Below are 12,457 nucleotides of genomic sequence, written 5' to 3' on the forward strand. Positions count from 1 at the left end.
TGCAAGACTTATGGACTTCCTCACCTCCTCCCCCTGAAGAAGGAATTCATAGGGCCTGGACTCCATCTTCGGAGAAGGAAATGGCAACCCACTCCAGTGTTCTTGCCTGGAGAATCCCAGGCGCGGTAGAGCCTGGTGGGCTGCCGTCTATGGGGTCGCACAGAGTCGGACATGACTGAAGCGACTTAGCAGCAGCATCAGGACTCCATCTTAGGCCTGTTCATGCTGATCATGCTCGGCCACCTTTCCAATGGACTCTGAACTCTGTGTTTAGTGCCTATGAAAACAACAACAGAAGGATAAGACCCCCTCCAGACAGGGGAACCTTGAAGATCTATCTAGGTTACTCATCGCCTAAGAGAAAACATACACTAATTACCCCTTCCTCCGGACAGGCCATAAATTTTCCTGTATCTATTGGAGTGTGACCTCGGGTTTGATTATTGGCTAATTCTTTGACTGTTTGAGCACATGAGCACATAGCACGTGAATGATGGGGTTATTGGGATTGTATTTTCCTTGGTTTATGTAAGTCTCAAGGAATTTGGAGTGGTGGGTTCAGACACGTACACATGGGGTGTAAAAGATTTTCACAAATGCTGGTCGGGGTCCTTGGCTAAGAGGAGACTCTGCCTTGGGTCCGCGGGTGTAATAAACTGCACTCCACTATCTGCATTGTCCTTCTGAGTGAGTTTGTTTCCCGGAACGTGTGGCTACAACACCCCTCTCTGCCCTATAAAAGAAATTGGCATCCAGACTCTGATAAGAGCGTTATTTTGAGATATTAGTCTGCCATCTTCTCCATTTGTCGGCTTTCCTTGTAAAGTCTTTATTCCCTACCTCAACACCGTCCCTTGACTTACTGATCTGCCGTGCGGCAAGCAGATCAAGGTTGGACTTGGTAACATATAAAACCAACTAAACTTGTTATTGGAGACACGAATGTTGATCATTTGCTTAAGGTAGTGCCTGGCAGATGTCTCCACTGTGAGGTCACCATTTTTCTCTTTCCACATTCAGAAAACAAGTTGCCAAGTCTGGCTCACACTCTAGGGGGAGGGGAACTAAGCTTCACTGCCCAGGGGTGGGGGAGGGGCGGGGGGGATGGCGGTCGGGGGTGTGGACACATGTTAACTACTACTACCACCCCACCTACGGAAGTTAATAAATATTTGGAGGGGAGATACTTTGAGACTATGCAGATCTACTATTTAGCTTTCAAGTTTCACTGGCTCATTTTAGCATTCATAGGTGGGTTTCACCTGCAGCAATGATTCCTGCAGTGTGCTCAGGGCGATTTCCCTATTTCTCTCAATCCTTCTGCAGTTATTAATTAAAAATTCTTCTGCGAGAAAGATCTGTACCTTCTCCCTTATTAAGTGTATTCAGTTTTATTATTTTTAAAATGTTAAGGTTAATTATTTTAAAAAACGTTAATAGTCACACCGTTCAAAATTCAAAATGGATGAAAGAGCATGTGATACCAGGGTCCCTCCCACCCCGACCCAGCCACCCAGCCACCCAGTCCCCAGTGCCCTCCCCAAAGGCAACCAAAGTCAGGAGAGATTTTACGCATATGCCAGCAATGTCCATACCTATTCTTCTTTTTATGCAAGTGGCTTAGAGGTGGTCACAGTGCTGCACCTGGCGCCTTTTCACTTAACAATTTAACCTGGAAATCAGTTCAGATCAGTCCATGAAGTGCTTTCTCATTCTTTTATGTAGAGTCGCAGTATGTAAGGCTACCATGGTTTATGAACTAGTCCTTGTCAATAAACACGGGTGGGTTATTTCCAAATGTTCTCTGTTACAATGTTGCAGTTCCAACATGTAGAATTGAACCTTCAGATTTACCTGCTCAAGAGGTAGGGGTCAATATACTTTCTATTTGGATGTTGCTAAGCTGCCTGTCTTGTAGGCTGCACCAGTTCACACCCTCCCATGACCTACAGCCCATCGGGTCACAAAGAGTTGGACATGACTGCAGCGACTTAGGACGCACCTCATAGGTTGTCGTGAAGGTTCAATGAGCTCCTGTCTGTAAGGCCCTGAGAACAGGGTGTGCCAGAGGAGGCTAACTGTATTTATTTTCCTGGATAAGATCCCACTTTTAGCTCCAGCTCTGGCTCTCAGAACCCCCTCCTCCCATCCTTCTCAGAGATGAGGACAGAAATTTGTCAAGTTGGCTGAGAAATTTCCCGTCTCACCTGTAAAATGATGATAATCATCCACTTTCTCTAAAGATTATTGTGAGGAGCGAATGAGAAATAATGGACCTAATTGCCCAGCACACAGTAGGTGTCATAAAAGTCTCCTTCCTCCCTTTCCGGCCCCTGGTGGTCAGGGAGAAGAGAAGCAAAGTCAGTATCCGTGTCAACTGTTTATTGAAAGGAGGGGCGGGGGGTGGGGGGTGGAGCCGGGAGGGTGAAAGATGGGGGGAAGCAGTAGAGCCTGCCTGCTGGAGGAGGACTGCGGACCCTCTCAGGATGGCCTGCCCCAAATCCCCCTACCCTCCCATACCCCCACTCGGTGAGACTGAGGGGAGATGGTAGAGGCATGATCCTTGGGCCTCTTTCTCCAGCTGTCCTGGAGCTCCACCTAGTGGTTGGGAACAGAGATGCTGCATCTGGCTGGGGAGATGGACCAGTGCCTTCAGAAGGCACATTTGTTGCAGTGTTTCTAGGTGGGTGGGCTCTGAGGGGCAAAGACATTCCAGTTCTCCTGTCTTCTAGCTCTTAGAGACCATTTAAATGCATGTCCAAAGTATCTTCTGAGCCACCTGGGACCATTAGGCATCAGCCAGTCTCTCTGGGAGACTAGAGTCTGATGTTGGGAAAGACTGAAGGCAGGAGGAGAAGGGGATGACAGAGGATGAGATGGTTGGATGGCATCACTGACTCAATGGACACAAGTTTGAGCCAGCTCTGGGAGATGATGAAGGATAGGGAAGCCTGGCGTGCTGCAGTCCCTGGAGTTGCAGAATTGGACATGACTGAATGACTGAACAACAACAACAGCAAGTCTCTCTGGGCCAAACCTGTGCCATCCCTGCAGGGTCCCCTGAAGGCCAGGAAGGTGTGGCATTCTGCTCCAGCCGTACAACAAAATCTAGAGTCTAGAGACATGGGTCCAAGTTCCTGCAAACACAGGCAGGCAGACTGCCAGCCTCTCTCAACCACCTTATCTGTAAACTGGGACTAGCTCAGGATGGGGTGGACTCAGGGGCTCTGACAGCAAAATGCATAGAAAGCATACTGTAGGGGGTCAATACTTTCACACCATCCTGGTCCTAGTGAGAATCTTTGACTCATCCCAAGGCATCCTGGTGCAGCTGACAGAGGGAGGGGTCAGTGGGTAAGAAGGACCCTAATACCCCTCCCCCATCTTTGCCTATGGCAGGTAATACTTATATCCTGGGGAGAAAAAGAAAGTCATGGAACTCTAGAATCTGGTCCACATCGTTCATAGTATAGAGGCAGGAACCGATGGTCTGAACGCGTGAGGGACTTGCCCAAGGTCATATAGAGGAAAGAGTGTGGATAGGGTGAGGGAGATGTTTTCTGCTTCTGAATGGCCTTGTAGAGGAGGGATGGGTGGGCAGTTTTGTGGGGACTCAGGGAAGGCTGGCATCTTGGATGAGTTAGGGCCCCACCCCTGGGAGGGGACACAGAGATGTGAGGTCCAGACTTTCTGACTTGGGGTTGGGCCTTCTAGGGGCTTCCATGGAAGGAACCCCACTGAAAGGGATAAGTTAGGGATATGGTGGGAAGGTGGGCTGTGGTGGAGAGGAGGAAGCCTCTAGACCCCAGGTCTGGCTCCTCCTCTGGCTGCATGGGCAACTCAAAAGTCCCGCTTGGGCTGGATGGTCTGCACAGAGGATTGCCCAAAGTGGCTGGTGGGTGGTGGGAACCAAGACTGGCCACTGGCATCACGGAAGATGGGGGACAGCTGCTGCTCCAGCTCATCCCCGAAGACCTCCACGTGGCCGTCGGCTTCAGTGTCCAAGGGTTCCGCCTTGGTGTCCTGGCCCAGCCAACCAGTCATGGCCCAGATCAGGCAGATGGCCAGCAGGGTCCCAGCTGCCCCGCACAGCACTGTGCCTGCCAGGCGGCAGGTGACCAGGGCCTGGTTGTAGTCGGCCGCCTGCTGATCCAACACCAGGAACTCGCCTTCTCCGATGCCCTCCAACTTTGGGGGCACTGCGTAGCCAGTGATCAGGGCCGCCATACCCAGCAGCAGAAGCAGGGCACCAGAGGATAAGCTGATCTGGAGGGAGGCAGACAGAGGTAGTCAGAGTCAGCTGGGGCCCCGGGCCAAGGGATCACCTTGGATCCCAACTGGACTTTAAGGTAACCCTTTAAGAGATCGGGTCACAGACACACCTACCAGGATCTGACAAGAGGCACAAACTGTCATGTTCTGTTTGGAACCTTAAGGACTCTGGACTAACTTCCCTTGAAGCCCCCACCCAGCAGTGGATTTCTTCTGCCAGCCTTGATTCCTCCTCCATCATCCTTTGGGTCCCATCTTATCCCTTTGTCCCATCTACCCTCTACCTCTATCCCTCTGTTGGGTTAACTTCTACACATCCCTCAGATCACAGGCATCTCAGACCTCACCTCTCCTAGTACACCCTTGGACAGGGTCAAGCTCCCTGCTCTGTACTCATGCAAACTCTGTGCCCATTTGTTCTTCAATGCACTCACCTTGGTGCACACTTGGACATGTACTTTGGTTATTATGTATATGGTGTCTGTCCGCTATACCAGACTGAGAGTGGAGAAAGCCACAACATCAGAGACAGTCTATCTGGGCTCCCGAGGGGGCTTCTGTGCCTAACACGGTGCTCGTACAGAGCAGTAGCTGAGGGAGTGTTTGCAGAATGACTAAATGAACCATAACTAAAAGTTCCTCAAAGACAGGGGCCACATCGTCTTAAATTCTGTGTCCCCCAAAACCTAGCACACTGCTTGGCAATAAGGAGGTGCTCAAAAACTTAAAATATATCCTTTCTCCTGGAAGTCTTCCCTGATCACCCCAGGCACTGAGGGCATTTTCTGTCCTGGCATCCTATGTACACTGGGGCTGAGGTTGTGCATTCACTGTGCAGGCTGGCACCTCGCCTTCCCACTAGAGTGAAGCCTTTTGAAAGCAGAGAGGAGGGACCCTCTGTCTCAAACTTACTACAGTATTTATCAAAGAGCATTGTAAATACTTGGTTCCCGGCCACCTGCATACCTTTACCCACACGGTGCTCCCTAACTGACCCCTCTCCGTGACTGCTAAGAACATCGACTGTTTGTTTCTCCCATGTCTTCCACTCCCCTGGCAACAGTCCCTCAACATTTCACTGGGAAGCCACAGGAAGATCTGAAGGAGGTGAATCCTTCTTCCTACCAGTCAGCACATACCATCGCTCTGGCCGTAGTCATTGGCTCAGGGCTTGGCAACTTGCCAAGCAGACCCAATCAGAGCTGATGCAAAACTTGCCAGTACTTTTTTGTTTTGTGAAAAGCATTGTTTCTTTTCTGAAGGAAATACAGGAGGAAATTCTAATTTCCTTCAGATGGTGTGGAATAAGAGACTGAGGGTTATCACGGAAGCAGCCATTTGGAGAACACGTGGGGGCCGCCTGATGCTAAGAGGCTGCAAGGGTATTACGGGGAGGCTGAAGGAAACCTTGAGTCTTCAGTGTGATGGTTTGAACTGCTGGATCGAACTTTGCCTGAAGACACCCAACCCCTGGTCTCTACTATAAAATGAGTAATATTTCCCCTTTATTCTTGAAACTCATTTGAGTTGGCTTTCCTGTTGCCTGAACATGCAAGACTCTGACTTGCTACACAGTCCCTTTCCTTTCCATCCACTGGTCCCCCTCCTCCCTGAAACCACAGGATATGACGAGTGCTCCTCTTCCCTCCTTACCTTCCAGCACAGTGTGGGCCAAGACTGGTGAGGGCACAGTACGGGAGGCCCCTCAGGGTCATCGCTGAGGGTGGTACCTGCACAGTCCTCGTAGAAGAGGTGCAGATAGGAGCGGACCCCATACCATTTGCCGTCTTCCACGTTAGGGCCTCGGCTGCAGCCACAGGGACGGTCACAGCTCGGCATCCTGGGTCCCTGTGGGGTGGGCCAGGTGCAATGGACAGAGGGAGGGGTCAGCGAGGGCTGCCCATGGAGACTCTCCAAGGACCCCTGAATTTTCATGCTCCTTTTACCTCTCCACACATTTTAAGCAACTCACACTCTTAGCAGAGCCTGCCCTTCTGGAATTCTGGCCTGTCTTTCCCTGAGTATAGTGAGAATGAGCCAAGGCCTTGCGTGTTTAGCCCATAGCCTGGCAATTTGTTGGTGGCAATAAATGGGCGTGTTAACTCTGGAGGTAGCCCAGGCTGGGACTGTGGGTTCTGGAGCCTGACTGGCTGGTTTGGAATCCAGGATCCACCACGTCCTGGCTGTGTGACGTTCAGCAAGTGTTTTCACCTCTCTGAGTCTCAGTTTCCTCATCTGTAAAACAGAGCTGATCATATACCTGCTTCATACAGTTATTGTGTCCAGTGCCAAGAAATGATAGCTTCTGTGATTATCACCGTGATGTCTTCGTTGTTTTATCCTGAACCTCTCAAGTCCCATGTCTAGAGTGAGAGCTCCTCATCTCCATTTCCTCTCCAAATGTCTTCCCCTTAATTTCCCCGCCTTTCAAGGTACTCTGGGGGCTAACTGTCATGGCTGTCACTTGTCCCACAAGGTGGAGCTCCCCAAACTGCAAGGTCCTCAAAAATCCCTCCCCAGGGCTGCCCTTTCAGAAGGCAAAAATCTCTAAGTCCCAAGACATCTTGACTCCATAGAAGGTGACAATCAGAGGCCCTCAGGCTACAGGGCTGAGGTTCAAGATCGGATTTCTATAGACACCTTTCTAAGGATCTTGCTTCTCACAAGTGGAGACACAGAGGCCTAGGGAATGGAGGGTACTGTGTATCCACACATCTTTAGGACTAAAAGCAAAGGGGTTGGGAGATGCTGGGAGGGACTGGGCTCCCCTCCACCCCATGATGGCTCGAAGGCCCTCTGAACAGCTTCAAACAAAATGAAGTAATGTGGTTACACTGAAGGATAAGACAAATTTCTAGCCCCCTCTCGTTTCTAGACTGTGGCCTTCAAATCCTGTGTAGAGAGACTCACCAGCACACAAACAGATACCACAGAAACACACATACACATACACACACACACACACACACACACGAGAGACATACACAGATAGATGCACACACACACACACACACCCCAACACAAACACACAAACACCACAGAGACGTACAGACAGCCACACGTAGACCATATAGAGACACACAGCACAAAGAGGCACACCACACAAACCCATACACACAGACACAGACACACACACACACAGCGCGTATTGGAGGTAATCCTATGGATCCACAATGGCACAGAGGTGCGGCTTTAACACTCGTCCATAAATCGCAGGTCTCCACAACTCTCACCCAAAACGCACGCGGGGAACGGAAAAAGAGTCAAAGACATCGCCCCGCCCTCTCTCCCGCAATTGACAGACAATGAGAAAAGCGCAAGACCAAAAACGAAAGACGGAGAAAGAAGACCGACTGAAGTCGGTGGGGAGAGCCGGCGCCCCCGGAGGGGCGAAGGGGGCGGGCAGAGGCGGGACTCTACAAAGGGGTTGGCCAGAGCGGGGCCCGCCCCGGGGAGGAGGCCGGGGTGGGTGAGAAGACAGCAACCACTGTGGATGGTCCTGGGGGGTGGGGGCAGGGAGGGGCGCGGGGTTCATACGCCTGGGTTAGCTCCTCCCTTGCATCTCACTGTCCCTTTTCTCCAAACACACACGATCACCTGATCCCAGTGGCGTAGGAGCAGGAAGGTGACCTTGACGCTGTCCCCGCGCTCGTCGACCTGGCCCCTCCCTCTCCTTTTAGGGTAGCCGGGAGGCGGACAGGCGGTCTGGGGAAGGGAGGGAGATGGTGCTGAGGACTCCGGACCTAGGTTGCCATAGGAACCGCCGGGGAGCTGTCCTTAGGCAGGAAGCGGGAGGAGCTCCGGGAAGAGGAGGGGGCTCCTGGGTTCGGGGGATGGAGACTGCGGCCAAGAGGTGAGCGATGACAGGCTCAAGGACCAGAAGATGGATGGAGTCTCTCGCTTATAATGGGGTCTCAGTTCTCCTTCCCAGACCCCCAGACCCTCTCACTCCAGCATCCAATTTCTCTCTGGCCAGAAGGTGCCGGGGAGAGGGTGGTCCGAGGCCCAGGAAAGCAGGCCAACTCCCCCCGCCCCCTAGCGCACACTGTTTCACACCCGACCACAGGTTCCCTGGTCAAGATTAAGCGCATCCTTCTCCCTAGAGGGAAACTGAGGCAGAGAGAGGTGGGGATGAGTTTTCCGCAGAGAGGTGGGTGGGGTCTTGTCCTGGAGGCCTCCGCCCAGCCTATCGACCCTGAAGGGTCTCGGAGCGTGGGGGCTGGTGCGGGGTGGCTGATGAGACCTCTGACCCCTGCTCCTTCCCTGGGACCCCACCTCCCAAAGCCCGAGGCACACCAGGGCTGGGGCACCGCTGTTCTGCCCGAGGAGGGACACGGCCAAACTGGGGGTGCGGCAGGGATGGGGGGCTCTCCGGGTCTTGGGAGGAGGCGGGGCGGGGGTCGGGCCGCGCGTGGAGCGGGGCTGAGCTCACCTCTTGGTCCGCGGTCTCTGCCGAGCGCGAGCACAAGCAGAGCAGAAGCGGGTTGTGTTGGCGCCTGCGCCGCAGTCAGGGGGCGGGGGTGACACGGGGGTGGCGGGGGCGCCAGCCCGCCCCGAGAGCTGGCTCTGCAGATTTCGGACCCCTGCAGGACTGTGAGCCCCTCTCCCCTTCCAAGAAGTCTCTTCTCTCTCAGAGACCCCAGACCCCTCGCGTGGACCCCAACACCTCCCTGGACCCGACTCCCTCATGCGGCCCCTCAAACTCCTCCCCTGACTGCTCCATCAATCTCTCAGCCCTCTGACTGAAGACCCTTGACTCTGCTGAACCTTCATTTCCTCACTTGGAGAAAAGGAAATCAACCCTGAATGTTCATTGGAAGGACTAATGCTGAAGCTGGAGTTCCAATACTTTGGCCACCTGATGTGAAAAGCTGACTCTAGAAAAGAACCTGATGCTGGAAAGATTGAAGGCAGGAGGAGAAGGGGACAAGAGAGGATGAGGTGTTTGGATGGCATCACCAGCTCGAGGACATGAGTTTGAGCAAACTCCTGGAGATAGTGAAGAACAGGGAAACCTGGCATGCTGCAGTCCATGGGTCGCAAAGAGTCAGACACCACTGAGCAACTGAACACCAACATTTCTTCACTCCATCCTCGGTTCCCTCTGGGCCTCCATCTCCCTCAGGGACCCCTCACTCGCTCATCTCCTGGCCACAGCCCCATCCTCTTCACAGGCTCCCTGCTCTCTCTCCCAGCCCCCACCCATGGTTGAGCCCCACCTCTCTCCCCCTGGGTTCTTACTAAGAAGTCCCCTCCTGCTTGCATCAGAAGCCCCTTGTCTGACTAAAGTCGTCACCCTCTCACTGAGTCCCCCATCTTCTGTCCATTCTCTCCCTCTGTGAGTCCCTACCCCTTGCTGAGGATGGGCGCCACTTATCTTGAGAAGGGAGCTGGTGTGGGAGAGGAGGTGTTGGGGGAGACAAGTCCTTTCTCTTCTGGAAGGATCTTCCCTTGCTCTCTCTCCCAGCATACCCCTAGCTCTGTCCTGGGCAGTGTGTGTCTTCCAGCCCATCTCCCTAGAGAGCCAGCCCTTGCCAGGCAGCCTCATTCCTTGTCATGTGTCCACCCACAGCCTTGGCTTTGTCCCACATTTACTGTATGGTCTTGGCAAAGTCACCACGCCTCTCCAAGCTTCTTCAGGCACCAATGCACACATGTGCTTTTATGCCCTGAGTGTCCAGTCTGTCTTTCCTTGGGTTGGAAGTGGGGGACACAGGGATGCATGAACTCTGCAAAGTGAAGACACTTCCTCTTCACTCATTATTGTATCCCCGAGCCTCACATGGCACTTGGCATTGAACTGGGAGCTCAGTAAACACATACTGAACACAGACTAATAGTAGCAAATATATGATGCTCCGGGCGTGCAAAGGGCTTCTCTAAGTGCTTTGTGTGCACTACTTACACACTTTTAATTACATGTGTATGTGTGAGAGAGAGAGAGAGGAAGAGGAATTCCTGGAAGTCAAGACTGAAGGCCTCCCCTGTGACAGGAGATGAAGCTGGAGAGGAAGGCAGACCTGAGATCCTTCAAGGCCTCACAAGCCAAGGTAAGGAATTTGGCCTTCAACCCAAGAGTAGTAGGGAGCCACGGAAAGGTTGTAGAGGGGAGGGATGTGCTGTGATCTGCACTCTGAAAAAATCTGTCTGGCTGCTGATCCCTTGGAAGAACAAGATAGAAAGCTCAAGCATGGGAACAAGTCAGTCAGTCAGTCAGTTCAGTTGCTCAGTCGTGTCCGACTCTTTGCAACCCCATGAATCACAGCACGCCAGGCCTCCCTGTCCATCACCAACCCCAGAAGTTCACCCAAACTCATGTGCATCGAGTCGGTGATGCCATCCAGCCATCTCATCCTCTGTCGTCCCCTTCTCCTCCTGCCCCCAATCCCTCCCAGCATCAGGGTCTTTTCCAATGAGTCAACTCTTTGCATAAGGTGGCCAAAGTATTGGAGTTTCAGCCTCAGCATCAGTCCTTCCAATGAACACCCAGGACTGGTCTCCTTCAGAATGGACTGGTTGGATCACCTTGCAGTCCAAGGGACTCTCAGGAGTCTTCTCCAACACCACAGTTCAAAAGCATCAATTCTTTGGCGCTCAGCTTTCTTCACAGTCCAACTCTCACATCCATGCATGACCACTGGAAAAACCATAGCCTTGACTAGATGGACCTTAGTTGGCAAAGTCATGTCTCTGCTTTTTAATATGCTATCTAGGCTGGTCATATCCTTCCAAGCAGTAAGCGTCTTTTAATTTCATGGCTGCAGTCACCATCTGCAGTGATTTTGGAGCCCACAAAAATAGTCTGACACTGTTTCCACTGCTTCCCCATCTATTTCCCATGAAGTGATGGGACCGGATGCCATGATCTTCGTTTTCTGAATGTTGAGCTTTAAGTCAACTTTTTCACTCTCCTCTTTCACTTTCATCAAGAGGCTTTTTAGTTCCTCTTCACTTTCTGCCATAAGGGTGGTGTCATCTGCATATCTGAGGTTATTGATATTTCTCCCGGCAATCTTGATTCCAGCTTGTGCTTCTTCCAGCCCAGCGTTTCTCATGATGTACTCTGCATATAAGTTAAATAAGCAGGGTGACCATATACAGCCTTGATGTACTCTTTTTCCTATTTGGAACCAGTCTGTTGTTCCATGTCCAGTTCTAACTGTTGCTTCCTGACCTGCATATAGGTTTCTCAAGAGGCAGGTCAGGTGGTCTGGTATTCCCATCTCTTTCAGAATTTTCCATAGTTTATTGTGATCCACACAGTCAAAGGCTTTGGCATAGTCAATAAAGCAGAAATAGATGTTTTTCTAGAACTCTCTTGCTTTTTCGATGATCCAACAGATGTTGGCAATTTGATCTCTGGTTCCTCTGCCTTTTCTAAAACCAGCTTGAACATCTGGAAGTTCACGGTTCACATACTGCTGAAGACTGGCTTGGAGAATTTTAAGGATTACTTTACTAGTGTGCGAGATGAGTGCAATTGTGTGGTAGTTTGAGCATTCTTTGGCATTGCCTTTCTTTGGGATTGGAATGAAAACTGACCTTTTCCAGTCCTGTGGCCACTGCTGAGTTTTCCAAATTTGCTGGCATATTGAGTGCAGCACTTTCACAGCATCATCTTTCAGGATTTGAAATAGCTCAACGAATTCCATCACCTCCACTAGCTTTGTTTGTAGTGATGCTTCCTAAGGCCCACTTGATTTCACATTCCAGGATATCTGGCTCTAGGTGAGTGATCACACCATCGTGATTATCTGGGTTGTGAAGATCTTTTTTGTACAGTTCTTTTATGTACAAAGGAGAACAAAGGAGGCTCCATATTAGAGATGATGTCTCCTTGCACAGAAATGAATGGATTCAGAGGTGTTAGGGGGTAAAATGAAGTGCTGGAATAGCAAAAGGTTGGAAACAGGTCTTCCTTAGTGGTACAGTGGATAGGAGTCCACTGCCAGTGCAGGGGACACGGGTTCACTCCCTGGCCCAGAAAGATGCCACGTGCCACAGAGCAACTAAGCCTGTGTACCAGAACTACTGAGCCGGTGCTCTAGAGCCTGTGAGCTGCAAGTACTGAACCCACATGCTGCAATATGAAGCCCGGGTGCCTAGAGCCTGTTCTCTGCCACAAAAGAAGCCACTGCAATGAGAAGTTTGTGCACCGCAACCAAGAGTAGCCTCCACTCGCCAC

The 12,457-nt window shown here is 51.6% G+C and overlaps 1 protein-coding gene across 2 annotated transcripts; it reads right to left on the reverse strand.

The window, feature by feature from the left end:
* Positions 1 to 2,361: 2,361 nt before the first annotated feature.
* Positions 2,362 to 8,809, reverse strand: NRSN2 (neurensin 2). 2 transcript variants are annotated; one of them, XM_061437155.1, is made up of 3 exons: positions 8,705 to 8,809; positions 5,926 to 6,120; positions 2,362 to 4,266 (listed from the first exon to the last, which is right to left on the reverse strand). In XM_061437155.1, exons 2-3 carry the CDS (start codon positions 6,109 to 6,111, stop codon positions 3,841 to 3,843), a joined length of 612 nt encoding a protein of 203 aa, XP_061293139.1. In that variant the 5' UTR covers positions 6,112 to 6,120; positions 8,705 to 8,809; the 3' UTR covers positions 2,362 to 3,840. The 2 variants fall into 2 exon arrangements, with proteins under 2 accessions (XP_061293139.1, XP_061293141.1); XM_061437157.1 differs by lacking the exon at positions 8,705 to 8,809 and adding an exon at positions 7,870 to 8,347.
* Between the last annotated feature and the right edge of the window lie 3,648 nt (positions 8,810 to 12,457).

The sequence above is a fragment of the Bos javanicus genome, chromosome 13, assembly GCF_032452875.1.
Source record: "Bos javanicus breed banteng chromosome 13, ARS-OSU_banteng_1.0, whole genome shotgun sequence".
Lineage (NCBI taxonomy): Eukaryota > Metazoa > Chordata > Mammalia > Artiodactyla > Bovidae > Bos > Bos javanicus.

Coding starts and splice junctions, on each gene's coding strand:
- NRSN2 (XM_061437155.1), bottom strand. CDS start 6,111: ATGCCGAGCTGTGACCGTCCCTGTGGCTGCAGCCGAGGCCCTAACGTG. Junction 4,267..5,925: donor GGCCCACACTGTGCTGGAAG/GTAAGGAGGGAA, acceptor GCCTCCCTCCAG/ATCAGCTTATCCTCTGGTGC.